Source organism: Protomyctophum bolini (assembly GCF_963924005.1).
Source record: "Protomyctophum bolini genome assembly, chromosome: 9".
NCBI classification, from domain to species: Eukaryota; Metazoa; Chordata; class Actinopteri; order Myctophiformes; family Myctophidae; genus Protomyctophum; species Protomyctophum bolini.
In genome coordinates this window covers 44,074,322-44,090,213 of record NC_137870.1, presented here as the reverse complement: position 1 = coordinate 44,090,213, position 15,892 = coordinate 44,074,322, and the positions used below count along the sequence as shown (strand labels likewise).

At 46.5% G+C, this 15,892-nt stretch overlaps 1 protein-coding gene across 2 annotated transcripts in view; it reads left to right on the top strand.

Moving 5' to 3' along the window:
- Window positions 1-14,204, top strand: part of exoc3l2b (exocyst complex component 3-like 2b) — a 102,068-nt gene extending 87,864 nt beyond the window's left edge. For both annotated transcript variants that reach the window (XM_080772409.1, XM_080772408.1), the window contains exons 6-17: window positions 754-1,133; window positions 1,456-1,725; window positions 2,350-2,468; window positions 3,097-3,211; window positions 3,756-3,866; window positions 4,477-4,577; window positions 6,629-6,745; window positions 7,611-7,746; window positions 8,779-8,901; window positions 10,793-10,948; window positions 12,024-12,145; window positions 12,456-14,204. In XM_080772409.1, coding sequence (XP_080628535.1) covers window positions 754-1,133; window positions 1,456-1,725; window positions 2,350-2,468; window positions 3,097-3,211; window positions 3,756-3,866; window positions 4,477-4,577; window positions 6,629-6,745; window positions 7,611-7,746; window positions 8,779-8,901; window positions 10,793-10,948; window positions 12,024-12,145; window positions 12,456-12,789 — 2,084 coding nt within the window. In that variant the 3' untranslated portion in view covers window positions 12,790-14,204. The remainder of the gene's footprint in view (window positions 1-753; window positions 1,134-1,455; window positions 1,726-2,349; window positions 2,469-3,096; window positions 3,212-3,755; window positions 3,867-4,476; window positions 4,578-6,628; window positions 6,746-7,610; window positions 7,747-8,778; window positions 8,902-10,792; window positions 10,949-12,023; window positions 12,146-12,455) is intronic.
- The last annotated feature ends 1,688 nt before the right edge of the window (window positions 14,205-15,892 follow it).

Below are 15,892 nucleotides of genomic sequence, written 5' to 3'. Positions count from 1 at the left end.
CAATATCCGTTCCACTGAGCAACTCAAAGCGAGGGTGAATACCAACCACCTGCCATCTTGGCAAATTGTGTGGAGGCGCTGCCCACACATTTGGCTGTATAAAATACCATACCAACTGGTATGTTATTAAAGTGGAGTTTATATACAGTATGTTCTGATAATTAATGACCGCGTGGGAAAAGATCTTCCCACTCTCACTGAGTTCTCACAGCCCATGTGGTTTTTCAGACGAGCGCTGAAATAATTGATCACAGATGAAGAAATAATGCCCTGATCACAAGCATCTGTCATCTCCTCCTGATCACAAGCATCTGTCATCTCCTCCGATCGGATGGCTCAATTCTCATCTCTCTCTCGCTCTCTCTCTCTCTCTCTCTCTCTCTCTCTCACTCTCTCTCTCTCCCTCCCTCCCTCAGTCACTCTCTCTCTCGCACGCACGCACGCACGCACGCACGCACGCACGCACGCACGCACGCACGCACGCACGCACGCACGCACGCACACCGTCACACACGCACAAACTATGCTGTATTGGCACGCATGTCAAGGAATCACATATTTCCATCATGGCATCAATAACCTATATCTTTGCTGACGGGTGGGATAAACTTTCTTTCTTGAAAGAAAGACTATGCAGCAAAACATTCCAGTGAATAAACGAGTTAAAAAGTTAAAAATCTAATCCCCCCCCCTCCCCCCTCTCTCTCTCTCTCTCTCTCTCTCTCTGTGTCTCTCGCTCGTCCTCGTTATAAGTGCTGGAGATCTTGCAGCTAGTGACGAAGCGGGACCTCTTCCTGGCCGACACCCACATCCTGGAGCTGGAGCAGGAGTGTAACGAGGCTCTGGCCGACGGAGCCTGCAATCCCCTTCCTCCTCCCCCTCCCCCTCCTCCTCCTCCCCCTCCTCCGTCGACCAATGAAGAGCCCCTCGCCGTCGTCGGTCCCGCCGGCGGGAGGGACAGCGCTCTCAGTCCCGCCGGTGCCGGTGGTGCCGGTGGTGGGAAGGACAGCGGGCGCCGCAAGGCCAAGGACGTCGAGCTGCTGTACGAGGCCCTGCAGAGGGAGCTGTGGAGCGTGGTCCGGGAGTCCCTGAGGTCCCCCACGGCGGGGCCCAACCTGGGCCTGGTGGTGCAGGTGAGACCCTATACTATAGACCCAACGTCATGGGCCTGGTGGTGCAGGTGAGACCCTACTATAGGCCCAACCTCATGGGCCTGGTGGGTGGTGCAGGTGAGACCCTACTATAGGCCCAACATGGGCCTGGTGGTGCAGGACTAGAGTCGCTGATACAATAATAGTTGTATATTAAAATAAAACTGTGTACATTGGTGACTATAACTATATAACTATAACTATCTATTCTAGCTGATCTTGAGGCGTAAAAAACCCTGAAAATAGCCGATCTACAAACCACTGCTCTGTAAACGTTACCGTTATACTGTCCGTGGATCCGCAGGTGCTCCAGCAGGAGGAGCAGGCGGACAGGGACTGGGCGGTGAGCGAGCGCGTGGCGGCCCCGGGGGGCCCGCGGCCCCGCAGGCTGAGGCAGCGCTGGAGGGAGGCGGTGGAGGAGGCGGCCGACGGCTCGCTGCCGCCCCGGACAGAGCTGGTGGCGGGCGAGCTGAGCGCCTACCTGGACCGCCTGAGGGCCCGCACGGTGGACGACCTGGGGGCCGCCAACAGGAACGTGGTGTCCGTGTACCCCGAGGAGTACACGCCCTTCCAGGTGAGTCTGTATACACACACCACCCCGAGGAGGAGTATACATGTAGTCACAGCGGTAACCCGCTTCTCCCATTGTTTACATTGGGTTTAGGATCCAAGATGGCCGCAGCACCTAGGGGGGGGGGGGGGGAGGTGAGCGGGCGGGCGGGGTCGACATATGCCCCTTACTGGGCTGCGTTCAAGACACCTGACTTTTGTCTGACACCTGACTTGTGTCTGAACACCTGACTTGTTTCTGACACCTGCCTTGTGTCTGACACCTGTGTCTGACACCTGACTTGTGTCTGACACCTGACTTGTGTCTGAACACCTGTCTTGTGTCTGACACCTGACTTGTGTCTGAACACCTGACTTGTTTCTGACACCTGCCTTGTGTCTGACACCAGACTTGTGTCTGACACCTGACTTGAGTCTGACACCTGCCTTGTGTCTGACACCTGACTTGTGTCTGACACCTGACCTGTGTCTGACACCTGACTTGTGTTTGAGCACAGCTTTGATAGATTCTTCAAATGCAACCTCAGTTGTTCATCTAATATCAAAAGCACAGTTTTTTTTCTTTCTCCTTCGTGAACTCTTCATAGCATTCATTGGTTTTTCTCTGTGACCTCTGACCTCTGTCCAGGTGTACGTCCAGAGCTACCACCAGGCGGTTGCTAGGCGACTGCAGGCCATCACTGACGACCAGCTGTCAATCACTGACATCTACAGTCTGCTGGACTGGCTGTACAACATCTACAATAGGTGCGCACGCACACACGCACACACACACACACACACACACACACACACACACACACACATACAAACAGCAGTGGAAAAAGTACTACAAGTCTAACCCATTTAGACCAGATTTAGACCAGATTCTACAAATGTCTTCTAAATCCTGACAGTTTTCTGAACAACCTAATATTTTCTATATCAGTGGTTCTCAAACCTCTTCCTGTCAAAGACCCCCAGAATGATTATGTAATTGGCCGCAGACCCCCATCTCAGAATATGTTGTTCCAGGGATAGGGAATATGTTGTTCCCCCCACCAGATTTGTGTTAAAAGCGTTCCCTGTGAAATAATATATATTCAAAGATTTGCGGCATGTTTTCACAATAACAAAAAAGAAAATAGCAGATAAGCTGGTAGCACTGTAAAAGTTGGGACGTTTAGGGACGTCTTGTGGGGACAGTGTGTGAATAAAAGTTGTGTATTGTTTCACAGGGATGTCTTGTGGGGACAGTGTGTGAATAAAAGTTGTGTATTGTCTCACAGGGATGTCTTGTGGGGACAGTGTGTGAATAAAAGTTGTGTATTGTCTCACAGGGACGTCTTGTGGGGACAGTGTCATGTGAATAAAAGTTGTGTATTGTGTCTCACAGGGACGTATTGGGGACAGTGTGTATGACCAGTCCGTTCAACCGCTCCCAGTTAACCCCTCTGTTGCCAGCGGAGATCGTGGAGAGACTGGAGCTCGACTGTCTCAACTCTGTCAGGGTGAGATGTGCACACACGCACGCACACACGCACACGTGCGCACGATTAAAAGATCGATATACCAAACAAACTATTCCAAGACGTACTTGAATATACTATCTAATATACTATAATTACGATTTCCTGCCTGATATCTACTGTACAAATCAATGACTTAAAGGACAACTTTAGTGTTTTTCAACCAAGGTTCATGTTTTAGGTTGTTATTAGAGAAAGTAAAGGATGAGTGTTAATTTTCTTTCATTTGCTGCTTTCTTTCGTTTTAGGGATTTTAGCCGTTTTTTGACAGGGGGGCGGGGGCATTCGAGCAGATCCTCTGCTTTTTTCTAAAGATGTTAAATACATTTAAAAAAAACTTGAAATGGGACATTAATTCTGCACAATGAGTACTTTTACTTTTACTTGACCCCAATACTTTTGCACTTTAACTCGAGCACATTTTGATATGTCCGGACTTTTTTACTTTGTAACAGAGTATTTCTACACTGCGGTATTGACATTTTTACATTTGAGTATACTTTTCTTCCCACCACGGTGTCTCCAGGCTAAGGTGACCACAGAGCTGTCTCAGGTTCTGGACGAGGAGGAGAAGAGATGGATGGAGACTCTACATATAGAAGAATACCACATCACGCTGGCCAAGACTGTTATACAGGTATATACGCACGCACGCACGCACGCACGCACGCACGCATGCACTTCCAAAATGGCGCGGAGCAACCTTGAAATAGTCTCTGAAGCAACATATCGCTGGGCGTCCTGATTTAATGGTTACAAATACCCCTGGGCGTTCGGGGTGTTAATAATAACCACCATGAGGCTAATTTGAAGTATCAGCAGCTAGTGCAGACCATCTCACAGCTAGGCTATACAGATGTAAACTTTGAGTTTTTTTTAATCTTTGGCAGCCTATAGGGCATGTGCATAAGGGGTTGGTTGTGAGGGGCTTACAAATGGCCGGCCTTTCCAAAAGGAGGTATACTGCTCAGTTTCAGCCATTATAGGAAGCCGCTCAATTTGGAGGAGGCGTTAACTGTTTCCTTTATCCATGATTTATGTCTGCTGCCCTGTGTCCGACATGTCAGCTGTATACTGTATGTAAAACGATGCTTTGCCGTCCATGCACGTTGTGTAACTGGCTGTGCTCTCCTATGGTCAAAGTGCAGCTGGCAGTGTTTATGTCCTCTGTACAAGGTATTCCTGTACTTCTCATTATACGTGGACATGAATAAACATTTTCAAATGTGTGTGTGTGTGTGTTACAGAGGTTGCAGGTAGATCTGGAGCGGTCGGCAGCCATTAACAGGAGCCTGGGCTCCAGAGTGGCTCAGTGCAGCCTCAATGGACTGGCAGACTTCCTCTACAGGTACACGCACGCACGCACGCACGCACGCACACACACACAACCACGTGTAAAATGAGGTGTCTTCTAGTCATACTGGATCTCTTCTCCACAAGTCCCTTCCTGACATTTTGGTCTGGTTTTTGTCACTATATTTAGTCCCCGAATCCCCGGACCCCACTTTGGGGAACCACTGCCTTATTATAATGCACATTAAGGGCTCTTTCTCGGCCCCGCCCCTCTCCCATGTGTTTATAGGATCCAAGATGGCCGCCGCAGCACCAACAGGAGGTGGGGCTTATAGGTGAGCGGGCGGGGGTCGACATATGCCCCTTACTGGGCTGCATTCAAGACACTTGACTTGTGTCTGACACCTGACTTGTGTCTGACACTTGACTTGTGTCTGACACCTGACTTGTGTCTGACACCTGACTTGTGTCTGACACCTGACTTGTGTCTGACACCTGACTTGTGTCTGACACCTGACTTGTGTCTGACACCTGACTTGCGTCTGAACACAGCGTTGATGTGTTCTTCCCCCCCCCCCCCCCTCCCCCCATCCAACAAAATGTTTGGTCAAACCATATGGGCTTCCATTGGAAATGCACTGGAGCGGCCATTCAAACACAGACACAAGACAAACGCCAAGACAGGTGTCTTGAATGACCCGGTATAAGGCCACCCCCTCCTGGTGCTCATGCGGCCATCTTGGAAAACATTTCAATGGTAGCAGAGAATTGGAATCTGTAATACAATAATATGCTTCCTTAACTGGATTTTGTTTCCTTGTCTTATCTTTTTTTTTTAGGCATATCATTGAGTGAGTTTTTTTACTGTATGTATTTTACTATAATGTGCTTTATTAATGTTTGTTCCGTGGTGTTTGCAGCTGCTATCATGGCCAGGCCTAGCTCCAAAAAATGCATTGTAATCTGAACATCGTTAAATGCAAGTTGAACACGCGTGCGCGCACGAACAAACTGCATAATGAGCACATTTACATATACAGCAAGTATATTTCGATGGCAATACCTTTGTATTATTACTCAAGTAAAGGTTTGTATACATTTGTATACAGTATTTACACATTGTTGTATTACTATAGCCTACTTTAAAGGAGGAAAAGTCCTTCTTCCATCTCTTACAATAGATGAAGAAACAGATGACACTGTACATGCTAGGTATTAAAGGGACACTTCACCCTTTTTGCAAAAAAAATAAGAAAAACTATATACTATGTTAATGACGTTTAGAAGATTTAGAACACTTTCCTGGCGGTCTTTATGTGTGTAATATGTGGTTTTAGATATTTTAGATTTTAGCAGTGAGCCCATGCAGTGTCTCTGATGTCATGGACACTGGACTCACTTCCTTCCTGGATGTTGTCTCAGTGAGACAGCCCTCCCCCTATCCACGAGAAGGAGCAGTGCACCAAAGCGTTATGGGAATTGTAGTCCAGGAAGTAAGTGAGTCCAGTGTCCATGACATCAGAGACACTGGGCTCACTGCTAAAATCTAAAATATCTAAAACCTCAAATTACACACATAAAGACCCCCAGAAAAGTCTTCTAAATCTTCTAAACGTCATTAACATGTACTTATTTTTTTTTGCAAAAAGGGTGAAGTGTCCCTTTAAATCATATCCTGAGGTTGTGCGTTTCTGTCCGATCTTAACGCCTCTTAACACGACCGGCCGCTAAGTGTCCGCAAACGCTCATGTTGAATATTCACCAAAGCTCTCACTAACCATGAGCCCATTGTGTTCTATAGCTCTGGGCTCCACTCAGAGCCTGCTGGCTGTTACGTATTGATGAGCACATTGTGTTGTATTGCTCTGGGCTCCACTCAGAGCCTGCTGGCTGTAACGTATTGATGCTACTGCTATATGTGACCGGATTTGACTGAGGGCCTGCTATCGTGCAGCCTCAAGCTTTTCACCAGAGGGGAAAAACCCAATTTAAAAAAATCCAAATTGAGTTAATTGCACAGGCACACTCTTCAAAATACTTTAGAGCGTCTGCTAAATGCCTATGTACATTGTAAATTGTAACGTTTGTGGTTTGCGTTTTGTTCAGTTTCCAGCGTAAGGTGGAGATGTTCCATGAAGGAATGCTCAGTGGGATGTTTGGAGACAACGAGGATGGATACCGCTCTAAAACCATCGCTCTGGTCAACTGTTGTCCCCCGTTCAGGTACACGCACGCACGCACGCACGCACGCACGCACGCACGCACGCACGCACGCACGCACGCACCGTTTATAATCAAAATCAACCCCTACACGTATATGTTTATAAGACATGTTTGTAAACAAAATTTGGGAGTTTGTTTATAGAACTTGTTCACAAACATGTTAGGGTTTGTTTATAAACATTTAATATTTGTTTACAAACATTTAATATTTGTTTACAAACATTTAAGAGGTGTTTATAAACATGTGATATTTGTTTACAGACTGTTTGGAGTTTGTTTGTTTTTTAAGCACATTTTTGTTGGGTTTGTTTGCAAACATCCTAAACATGTTTTTTGGAAGGTCAAGTCACTGAGAACTTTGTTGTGAAGAATTTTGTTTATAACGTGTGTGTGTGTGTGTGTGTGTGTGTGTGTGTGTGTGTGTGTGTGTGTGTGTGTGTGTGTGTTCTGTCTCAGCTACTATGGGCAGTCTGTCTGTCTGGAGAAGGCGTTGTTTCATGTATCCCTAGGTGGCTTAAAAAACCCAAAACAAACATCCTGTCTAGTAGTGTCAAGTAATAGTATGCCAACAATGTGATATATATATATTTATTTATTTTTCTTCTTTTCCTTCTGTGTGTTAAGCATGTGCAGCAGCTATATCTGGTCGGACCATATAATGTATAACATAATTCTGATCAGTGTTTGGGTCTATTGTATTACGCCTCTTGTGCAGATCCAAATAAAATAATTCAAATGTGTGTGTGTGTGTGTGTGTGTGTGTGTGTGTGTGCGTGCGTGCGTGCGTGCGTGTGTGCGTGCGTGCGTGCGTGCGTGCGTGTATTGGCTGTGTGTGCGTGCGTGTATTGGCTGTGTGTGCGTGTAGAGGTTTCATCCAGCGCTGTGCTCAGTGTGATCCAGCCATCAGTGAAGACTCTCTACGCCGAGCCAACAACTCACTGGACAGGATAGTCAACCTAGCGGTCAAAGTGCTGTCAGACCGACTCTACGACCATATACGGGTATGGTGCGCTCACTCACAAACTGATTAATTGATTGATTGATTGATTGATTGATTGATTGATTGATTGATTGATTGATGGAAATTTGTATTCACAGAAGGTATGCAGAATGGGTTCATTTCAAACAAAGGCACACAAAAAAACTGTAAAGAGGAAATAGCAGATCTACAAGCTCATAATGTTGCATCACAGCTCATTTTGAGCTTGTAGATCGGCTATTTTCAAATGGTTGTTAACCCATTTTGACCTGATATCAGATTCTAAAAATGTCTTCTACATCCTGACAGTTTTCTGAAAAAGCTATGTTTCTATGTCAGTCGTTCTTCGATTTTTTCCAAAATAGCAGACCTACAAGCTTGTAGATCTGCTATTTTTCAATAGCTAAAGCGTAACAAAATGCTAACACCAAAATGGGTTTTAACATTGTTCAACGAGGTATAATACACTCAGATATAGGACTGTTCTGTGTGGATGAATGGGGCTGTCAAGGCCAGGAAATAGTTTTTTTTGCCACTCAGTGACATAACCTCCGGGTATGATGATGTCACGCACATATCCTCTTAACTATAAATGCACCGAGTCTCTGTGTGTACGCGTGTGTGTATTCCACGTAACTCGAGAACCGTTCGCCCCCTCCGACTTCAAAATCCTATGTCCTTATGTGACACACATTAACCCTTTAACCAAATTTTGACCTGGGAACGATTCTGCAAATGCATGTCTTCTAAATCCTGACTGTTTTCTTGAAAAAAGCAGTTTTTCTATGTCAGTCGTTCTCAAACACTTTCATGTCACTTTTCGCGATTCTTCAAAAATAGCAGACCTACAAGCTCGTAGCACGCCACTCGGTAGCGCGCTATATGAGCTTGTAGATCTGCTATTTTTCAATAGCTAACACCAAAATGGGTCAATTAATAATTATTTTGTTTACCATTTTATTGTGAGCACTAGCGACTCAGGACCAACTCTATGAAGATGTCTTGTTTCGCATGCATTGTGTGTTTATCTGTGGTGTGACTCCTGTTCTCACAGCCGTTCTTTGACAAGCTGGTGAAGAGAAAATGGCTGACGAACACAGAGCCCTTTGAACAGATCCAGTCTCTGATCAAAGAACACTTCAAGATGTTTCGCCGCATGGACAGCCCTCCGTACCACGTATGTACACGTACATACGCACGCACACGCACGCACATATGGACCCCCCCCCCCACACACACACACACACACACACACACACACACACATTACATTTGTGTCCAAATTTGACTGAGGGACTACCATTGGATTTTATTTTATTTTCGTTTTGTCATATGAAAGCACGGAATCATAGCTTCAAAATTACATATTGGTTGTTCAGTTTGACCCACCGGTTTAGAGATATGGCTTATAGAGTAATGCCTTGCAGAAAACAGCGAGTTGAGAAAACATGTTTGAAAGGTTCACTTCTGTGGTCTCTAACATTACACCTACTATAGCTACATGTGTAAGCATTTATTTCATATTTACATGTCGATTTCAGCTCTGACACTTATTTCAGTCATGCTCTAGTTTTGTGAAGAGTCTGTCTGTGCTATTAACTCTTTTTTTTTGGGGGGGGGGGGGGAGTTTTTCTCCTCTGGTGAAAAGCTGGCATTTGCGTGATGGCAGGCTCTCAGTCAAATCTGGTCACATGTGTAGAAGGAAGAGCATACTCGGACATGTAAAGCCTTTATTCAACAGGGTTCAAGTAAAAAGGACAACGTATCCATGTAACTATAACGTCTTCACTATAACGTATCCATGTAACTATAACATCTTCACTATAACGTATCCATGTAACTATAACGTCTTCACTATAACGTCTCCATGTAACTATAACATCTTGGTCAGGTCATCATAGTAAAGGACAACGTCTCCATGTAACTATAACATCTTGGTCAGGTCATCATAGCCCGATTTCTTCATGTAAAGAAATCTCAAATATCTGTAAACAAACCCTAAAATATCTGTAAACAAATATCACATGTTTATAAACAAACATTAAATGTTCGTAAATAAATCTTAAATGTTTGTAAACAAACACCACATATCTGCAAACAACCCCCAACATGTTTGTAAACAGACCCCTAAATGTTTGTAAATAAATATCAAATGTTTAGAAACAAACCCTAACATGTTTGTTATTGAATATCAAATGTTTATGAACAAACCCTAACATGTTTGTGAACAAGTTTTATGAACAAACTCCCACATTTTGTTTACAAACATGTCTTATAAACATGGGGGTTGATTTTGTTTATAAACGCGTGCGTGTGTGCGTGCGTTGCGTGACAACATTTTCGTCGTTTTACTGTGCGACATTAACGTGTGTGTGTGTGTGTGTGTGTGTGTGTGTGTGTGAGTGTGTGTGTGTGTGTGTGTGTGTGTGTGTGTGTGTGTGTGTGTGCGCGTGCGTGCGTGCGTGTGTGTGTGTGTGTGTGTGTGTGTGTGTGTGTGTGTGTGTGTGTGTGTGTGTGTGTGCGTGCGTGCGTGACTTATTGTCCTTATATTTGGAAGTCTGGGCCATGTCCATAAACTTGTGCTCAGGGGTCTGCAATTGGGTGGATTGCAAAAAACAAATGCAAAAAAGCTGGCTAAATACTGTTCTGTCTCAGCTACTATGGGCAGTCTGTCTGTCTGGAGAAGGCGTTGTTTCATTTATCCCTATGGTGGCTTTAAAAAACCCAAAACAAACATCCTGTCTAGTAGTGCCAAGTAATAGCATGTCAACAATGTGCTATATATATTTTTTATTTTTTTCTTCTTTTCCCTCTGTGTGTTAAGCATGTGCAGCAGCTATATCTGGTTGGACCATATAATGTATAACCTAATTCTGATCAGTGTTTGGGTCTATTGTATTACGCCTCTTGTGCAGATCCAAATAAAATAATTCAAATGTACGTGTGTGTGTGTGTGCGTATGCGCGTGTGTGTGTGTGTGTGTGTGTGTGTGTGTGTGTGTGTGTGTGTGTGTGTGTGTGTGTGCGCGTGTGTGTGTGTGTGTGTGCGTGTGTGTGTGTGTGTGTCAGGTGCTGGTGGCAGAGGTTCACAGGCGCGTGCTGACGGAGTACCTCCGCTCGGTGATGCGCGGCAGGATCATCTGCACCTCGGCCAAGATGAGGAAGAGGATGGCGGCGCGCCTCCGCGAGGAGGGCAAGCAGATCAAAGCGCTCTTTAAGGACCTGGTCAGTGTGTGTGTGTGTATGTGTGTGCGCGTGTGTGTGCGTGCCGTGCACGCGTGTGTGTGTGTCAGCAAACGTGCCCCACATGTTGAGATCAAAGCATTCACACATTTAACTTCAGCTGAAGCGTGCAGCCGAAGACGGTATTTCGGGACGCTGCGCCGAGTGTCTGTCCTTGAGCTGGGTTAAGGTTCTGCTCCACAATGGAAGGAAATGCATCGTGTGTGTGCAAAATAACGTGACCACGGGGAATTATGACTATGATGCAAACGGCACAGGACCAAGGACTGCTCCTTGAGGGGCGCCACATGAAAGATGAGCAGGAGGAGAGTGCCGCAGTGCACTAACCAGTACAGTCACTAACCAGTGTGCCACCAGGATTTGCGTTTTTATTCTAATTGACCATGCTACAGTTATGCTATAGTGTCGGAGTAGAGTCGCTGCTTCTTCGCCTGGAAAAGGAGCCAGCTTAGGACGCCTCTCGGGCGTCTACCTATAGGGAGGTCCTCGAGGCACGTCCCACTGGGAGGAGACCCCGGGGGGCAGACCAAGGATCACGTTCCACTGGGAGGAGACCCCAGGGCAGACCAAAGACCACGTCCCACTGGGAGGAGACCCCGGGGGAGACCAAGGACCACGTCCCACTGGGAGGAGACCCCAGGGCAGACCAAGGACCACGTCCCACTGGGAGGAGACCCCGGGGGAGACCAAGGACCACGTCCCACTGGGAGGAGACCCCGGGGACAGACCCAAGGCGCAGTTGGAGGAAACACATCGACTCACTGGCCTTGGAACGCCCCGGGATCCCCCCCAGGAGGAAGTCACTAATGTTGCTCTGGAGAGGGGAAGTCTGGAGCACTCTGTTGTTGGAGCTGTTGCCCCCCTGCGATGAATTTGGTCTAAAAAAAAACGGCTAACGACTGGCCCAGGGCATCCTTGTAAAAAATAATACACGGGACTCCGTCTTTAACTACTGCAAAGTTCTGCAAACTACTGGACGTTAACAGTAGTGTGTGTGTGTGTGCGTGTGTGTGTGTGTGTGTGTGTGTGTGTGTCTGTGCGTGTGCGCGTGTTGCAGGAGTCTCCCGCCTCGTGGCTGGACAGTGCGCTGACCCGCCTGTCGGAGATCATCGTGTTGGAGGACACTCCGTCCATCCAGATGGAGGTCGGGGTGCTGGTCCGAGAGTTCCCTGACGTCAGGTACCGTACATACCACCTTTATTAGTACCTTTTTTTTAGGTATATAAAAAGGTATATTATTCGACATAATGCCATGTCCCCCATCGTGTTTATTCAGCTTCAGTTACAAATATAACAATTCTTATTCTTATAGTATAGTTTCATGCTTGGCGAACTCTTGTCGACGGCCTAAACCCCAGAAGGGGTAATAGGCGTAAGTAAGTAAGTAATAGTTTCGAATGCTTAGTTTCTCCTCTTCTTCCTCCTCCTCCTCCTCCTCCTCCCCCTCCTCCACCCCCCCCCCCCCCCCCCCTCCTCCTCCTCCTCCCAGGAAGAAGCACGTGTCGGCCATCTTGAACATCCGGGGCATGACGCGTCAGTCGGAGCGCCAGGAGATCCTGGCGGTGGTGAGGGACATGACGACGGCGGAGAGCGGCGCCGACGGCGGCGGCACGGCCGTGATGGCGCCGCTCTGCCGGGACCGCGCGCTCTTCGCCGAGGTGCCCGTCACCTCCGAGGTGCACTGCCTCAACGTGGGCCTGAGTCGCATCGCCCTCACCGCCTCGTCCTGCCTGAGCGGGCTGCGGCGGCCCCGGCCCCGGCGCGTCAAGAAGAACCACCGGGCCTCCTCCTCCGTCCAGGAGAACCCAGACGACGTCCTTTGAGAGGCCGTGTGTCCTCCTCATCAGCCCCCGCCCCCCCCGCCCCCATGTGCGTCTCTCCCGACCCGGTGGGACACGTTGACATAAAAAGACAGCCGAGGACAAGGCGGAAGGGAGACGGTCGGTCAGTGTCTCTCTCGAGGCGGACGGACTCGCACAATGTTCAAACGCTTCCAACGAATGTTTTTTAACGTAAATTAAGTCCTATACACTAAATCAAATTAGTCAAGGCATATATCTTGCAAGGGTGCACACAACTGGTTACTGCTTTCTGAAAGAGAGGTGCGCGGGGTAGCGCATAGAGCTAGCAGCTGGATAATATCGCTTCACCGATCTGGAGCGATGAATGCCCTTCTGTGCGCCTCAGAACGCCCAACAATAGCAATGTGGCCAAGACGGGTGCATGCGTTTGGTCCGACATACCCATTGGTCCGAAAAACGACAACCCACCTCAAACCCTTATAACCATAACCGCAAGCATGGGAGCAGGCGCTATAGTCCGAGGTGCGGACGCATGTCGAACCGATGCTCCGTCGGACCATATAGTATGCCTCCCGGCCAAGACACGTTAGTCATGTCTCGAGGCACAAGAACAGCAACAAGTGTTTAGTGGACAAAGAAACGTTTACTTTACCAAAGAAGCATCCTCCTAAGTTCCTAACAAGCCTATAGTTTCCTCCCTTTCCTCCATGCATATTCCATTCATTCATCACAATTTATTGTCGCTAAAAAGCACACACGGTTTGGAGAAAGTGAAATGAATGATGCCGTTCTAAGCTCTAGTCTCTAACAAAGTAAACAAGAGCCCACGTGGATTAAACACAATATTTTAGCCAAATTTCACACACATATTTACGATATGAAAGCCATGTGACACTGTGACTTAAACAATGTACACACTTTGGAAATACGTTCAATAACGAATGGAACCTCCAGACCAGTCCGCAGTCCCTGGGAACTATAGCCCCAAAAACCTCATGTGCACCCTTGCATCTGTGTTGCTGCAAATGGAAATTCTATAAACGGTCCGACATACCATTGGTCCCGATCGACTACCTATACCCCAAACCCTCACCCTAACCATAACCACCGCGAGCACCAACCCTATCCCGAGTCGTCGGACCAATGCTCCTTCGAACCAATGATATGTCGGACGAAAGTATATATGCTCCCCAGGTTCTTGAGCTCTGCGGTGTTGTTAGCTAAGCTGTGGCACCGCAGCGTGCGTCTGCAAAGGTGGCGCGCTTCTTTCGCCTCCCATAGCCTCGCCCTGGGTTGGCTCGATGTGGCCTGACGTGGTGCCACTGCCAGTGCCCTGATAACTTTCCCCGCAGTAATGAACTAATTGCAATTGAATCTAACTGTCATTTCATCCTATCCACACTTTTCCTGGGCTGTGTGTGCTCCAGTTCCTGTTGATTTCATTGGATATCATTGGTCATCTGACCAGTTTCATTGGCTTTTATTGGATCAAATCGACAGGAACTGGAGCACACACAGCCCAGGAAAAGTGTGGATAGGCCTCGTTGGTCTTTTTTTTTGAGCCACCACAATGCTTTTCCAATGGGAGGCCCCAAAAAAAACTAAAGAACGTCCAAACATTTGCTTTGATACGTGTGAACGATGCCCTATAATTATAACCTACATACACTGATTATTATGGCATACTAATCCAGGCCTATATGAGCGCTTATGAAGAAACACCCATAGGAACAGAGAGATTTGCAGCGTTGCAATGCATGTCAAAGAGGGACAAATATGAATCTAAAAGGTACTAGAGAATGTTGCTGAGCTGAAGGGACCGACTGTCTCGGTGGTGTATAGCCTCTACTGCGACTGTGTATTTCTAAGAGGGATTATAGGACATGATGAAGTACAGGGAAAGCAGAAACGTGTCAACTCAAATCGAAAACAAATCAAATCAGTCCAAACAAGACCTCACATGTGGGTACAGGTGCAGTTGATGACATTAATAAATAACTGAGAAATAGAACCGTAATTGAAATTAGATTAATGTACACACACACACACACACACACACACACACACACACACAAACAAACACACACACACACACACACACACACCACCACCACCTCCCCGTAAAACATGTACCATCCACTTCTGTAACCCACACCCAGTAATAAGAACCCTTTACTGACATCTGTTGGCAGCCGTAGGAGCAACAACTTAGTTCGGAAATCGTCCACAAGTGAGTTGCAACGACCAGCTGCAATTCAATGTGATGGGTTCAATGCAATTGGCATGAGAAACACATGTTTACATAATTGCCAAAGCAAGTGTGAAATAAGGCATTAAAAAAACCACATAATATGTAGGCCTACTGTTAAAAGGGAATAAATAATTGTGTAAAGCAGTCATGTGTCACATTGCACGGAGTCCACCTGCAAGCTCCAACCACTGCAGATTTAGGCTACTAGTTGTATTGTATTAATATACTTCCCTCTAAAACAAAAACTGAACAGAAAGTGTCAAAACTAAGTGTTAAAATTATGTTTTTATGTGGCCACGCCACACCCACCACCAGTTCATTAAGTATACATGGTTTTCACCTTAGCAACACCCACCTGAATTTATAAGCCGTGACCGCAGCTGTTGTAAGGGGAGGGGCTGATGTTAGTGTGTCACTAAAGCGGTGTATTTCGTTTGGGCCTTTTGACTCAAAGGCTTTCAGCTTTCAGGAAGAAACCAAAAATACACAGGGAAGACATATTTGGATATTTTAACTATACACCTGGGGTCCGGTCTATTAGAGTAACGTTAACTCCATAGACACATGCAAAACAGAAAAAGTACACAACTATTTACTGTTTTTAGCTAACAGCAATGAGTGATTCGTAATAACTTATGTTTCAAATGTGTTCCTTGCAAATTGTGTGTTGTCCCATGCTGCACAGATGGATAGGTTTAAAAATATATAAAAAAATATGTCCAAATGTATTTATCATGCATTGACCTTGACGATGATACACACATTTCTAGTATTTGATTTGTGTCAAACTACAATGTCACTTATGAATGTATATCAGAGCAATACTTTGTCAGTTTTGAGGGTTACTCAATCAAAAATCATTATTCAAGATTA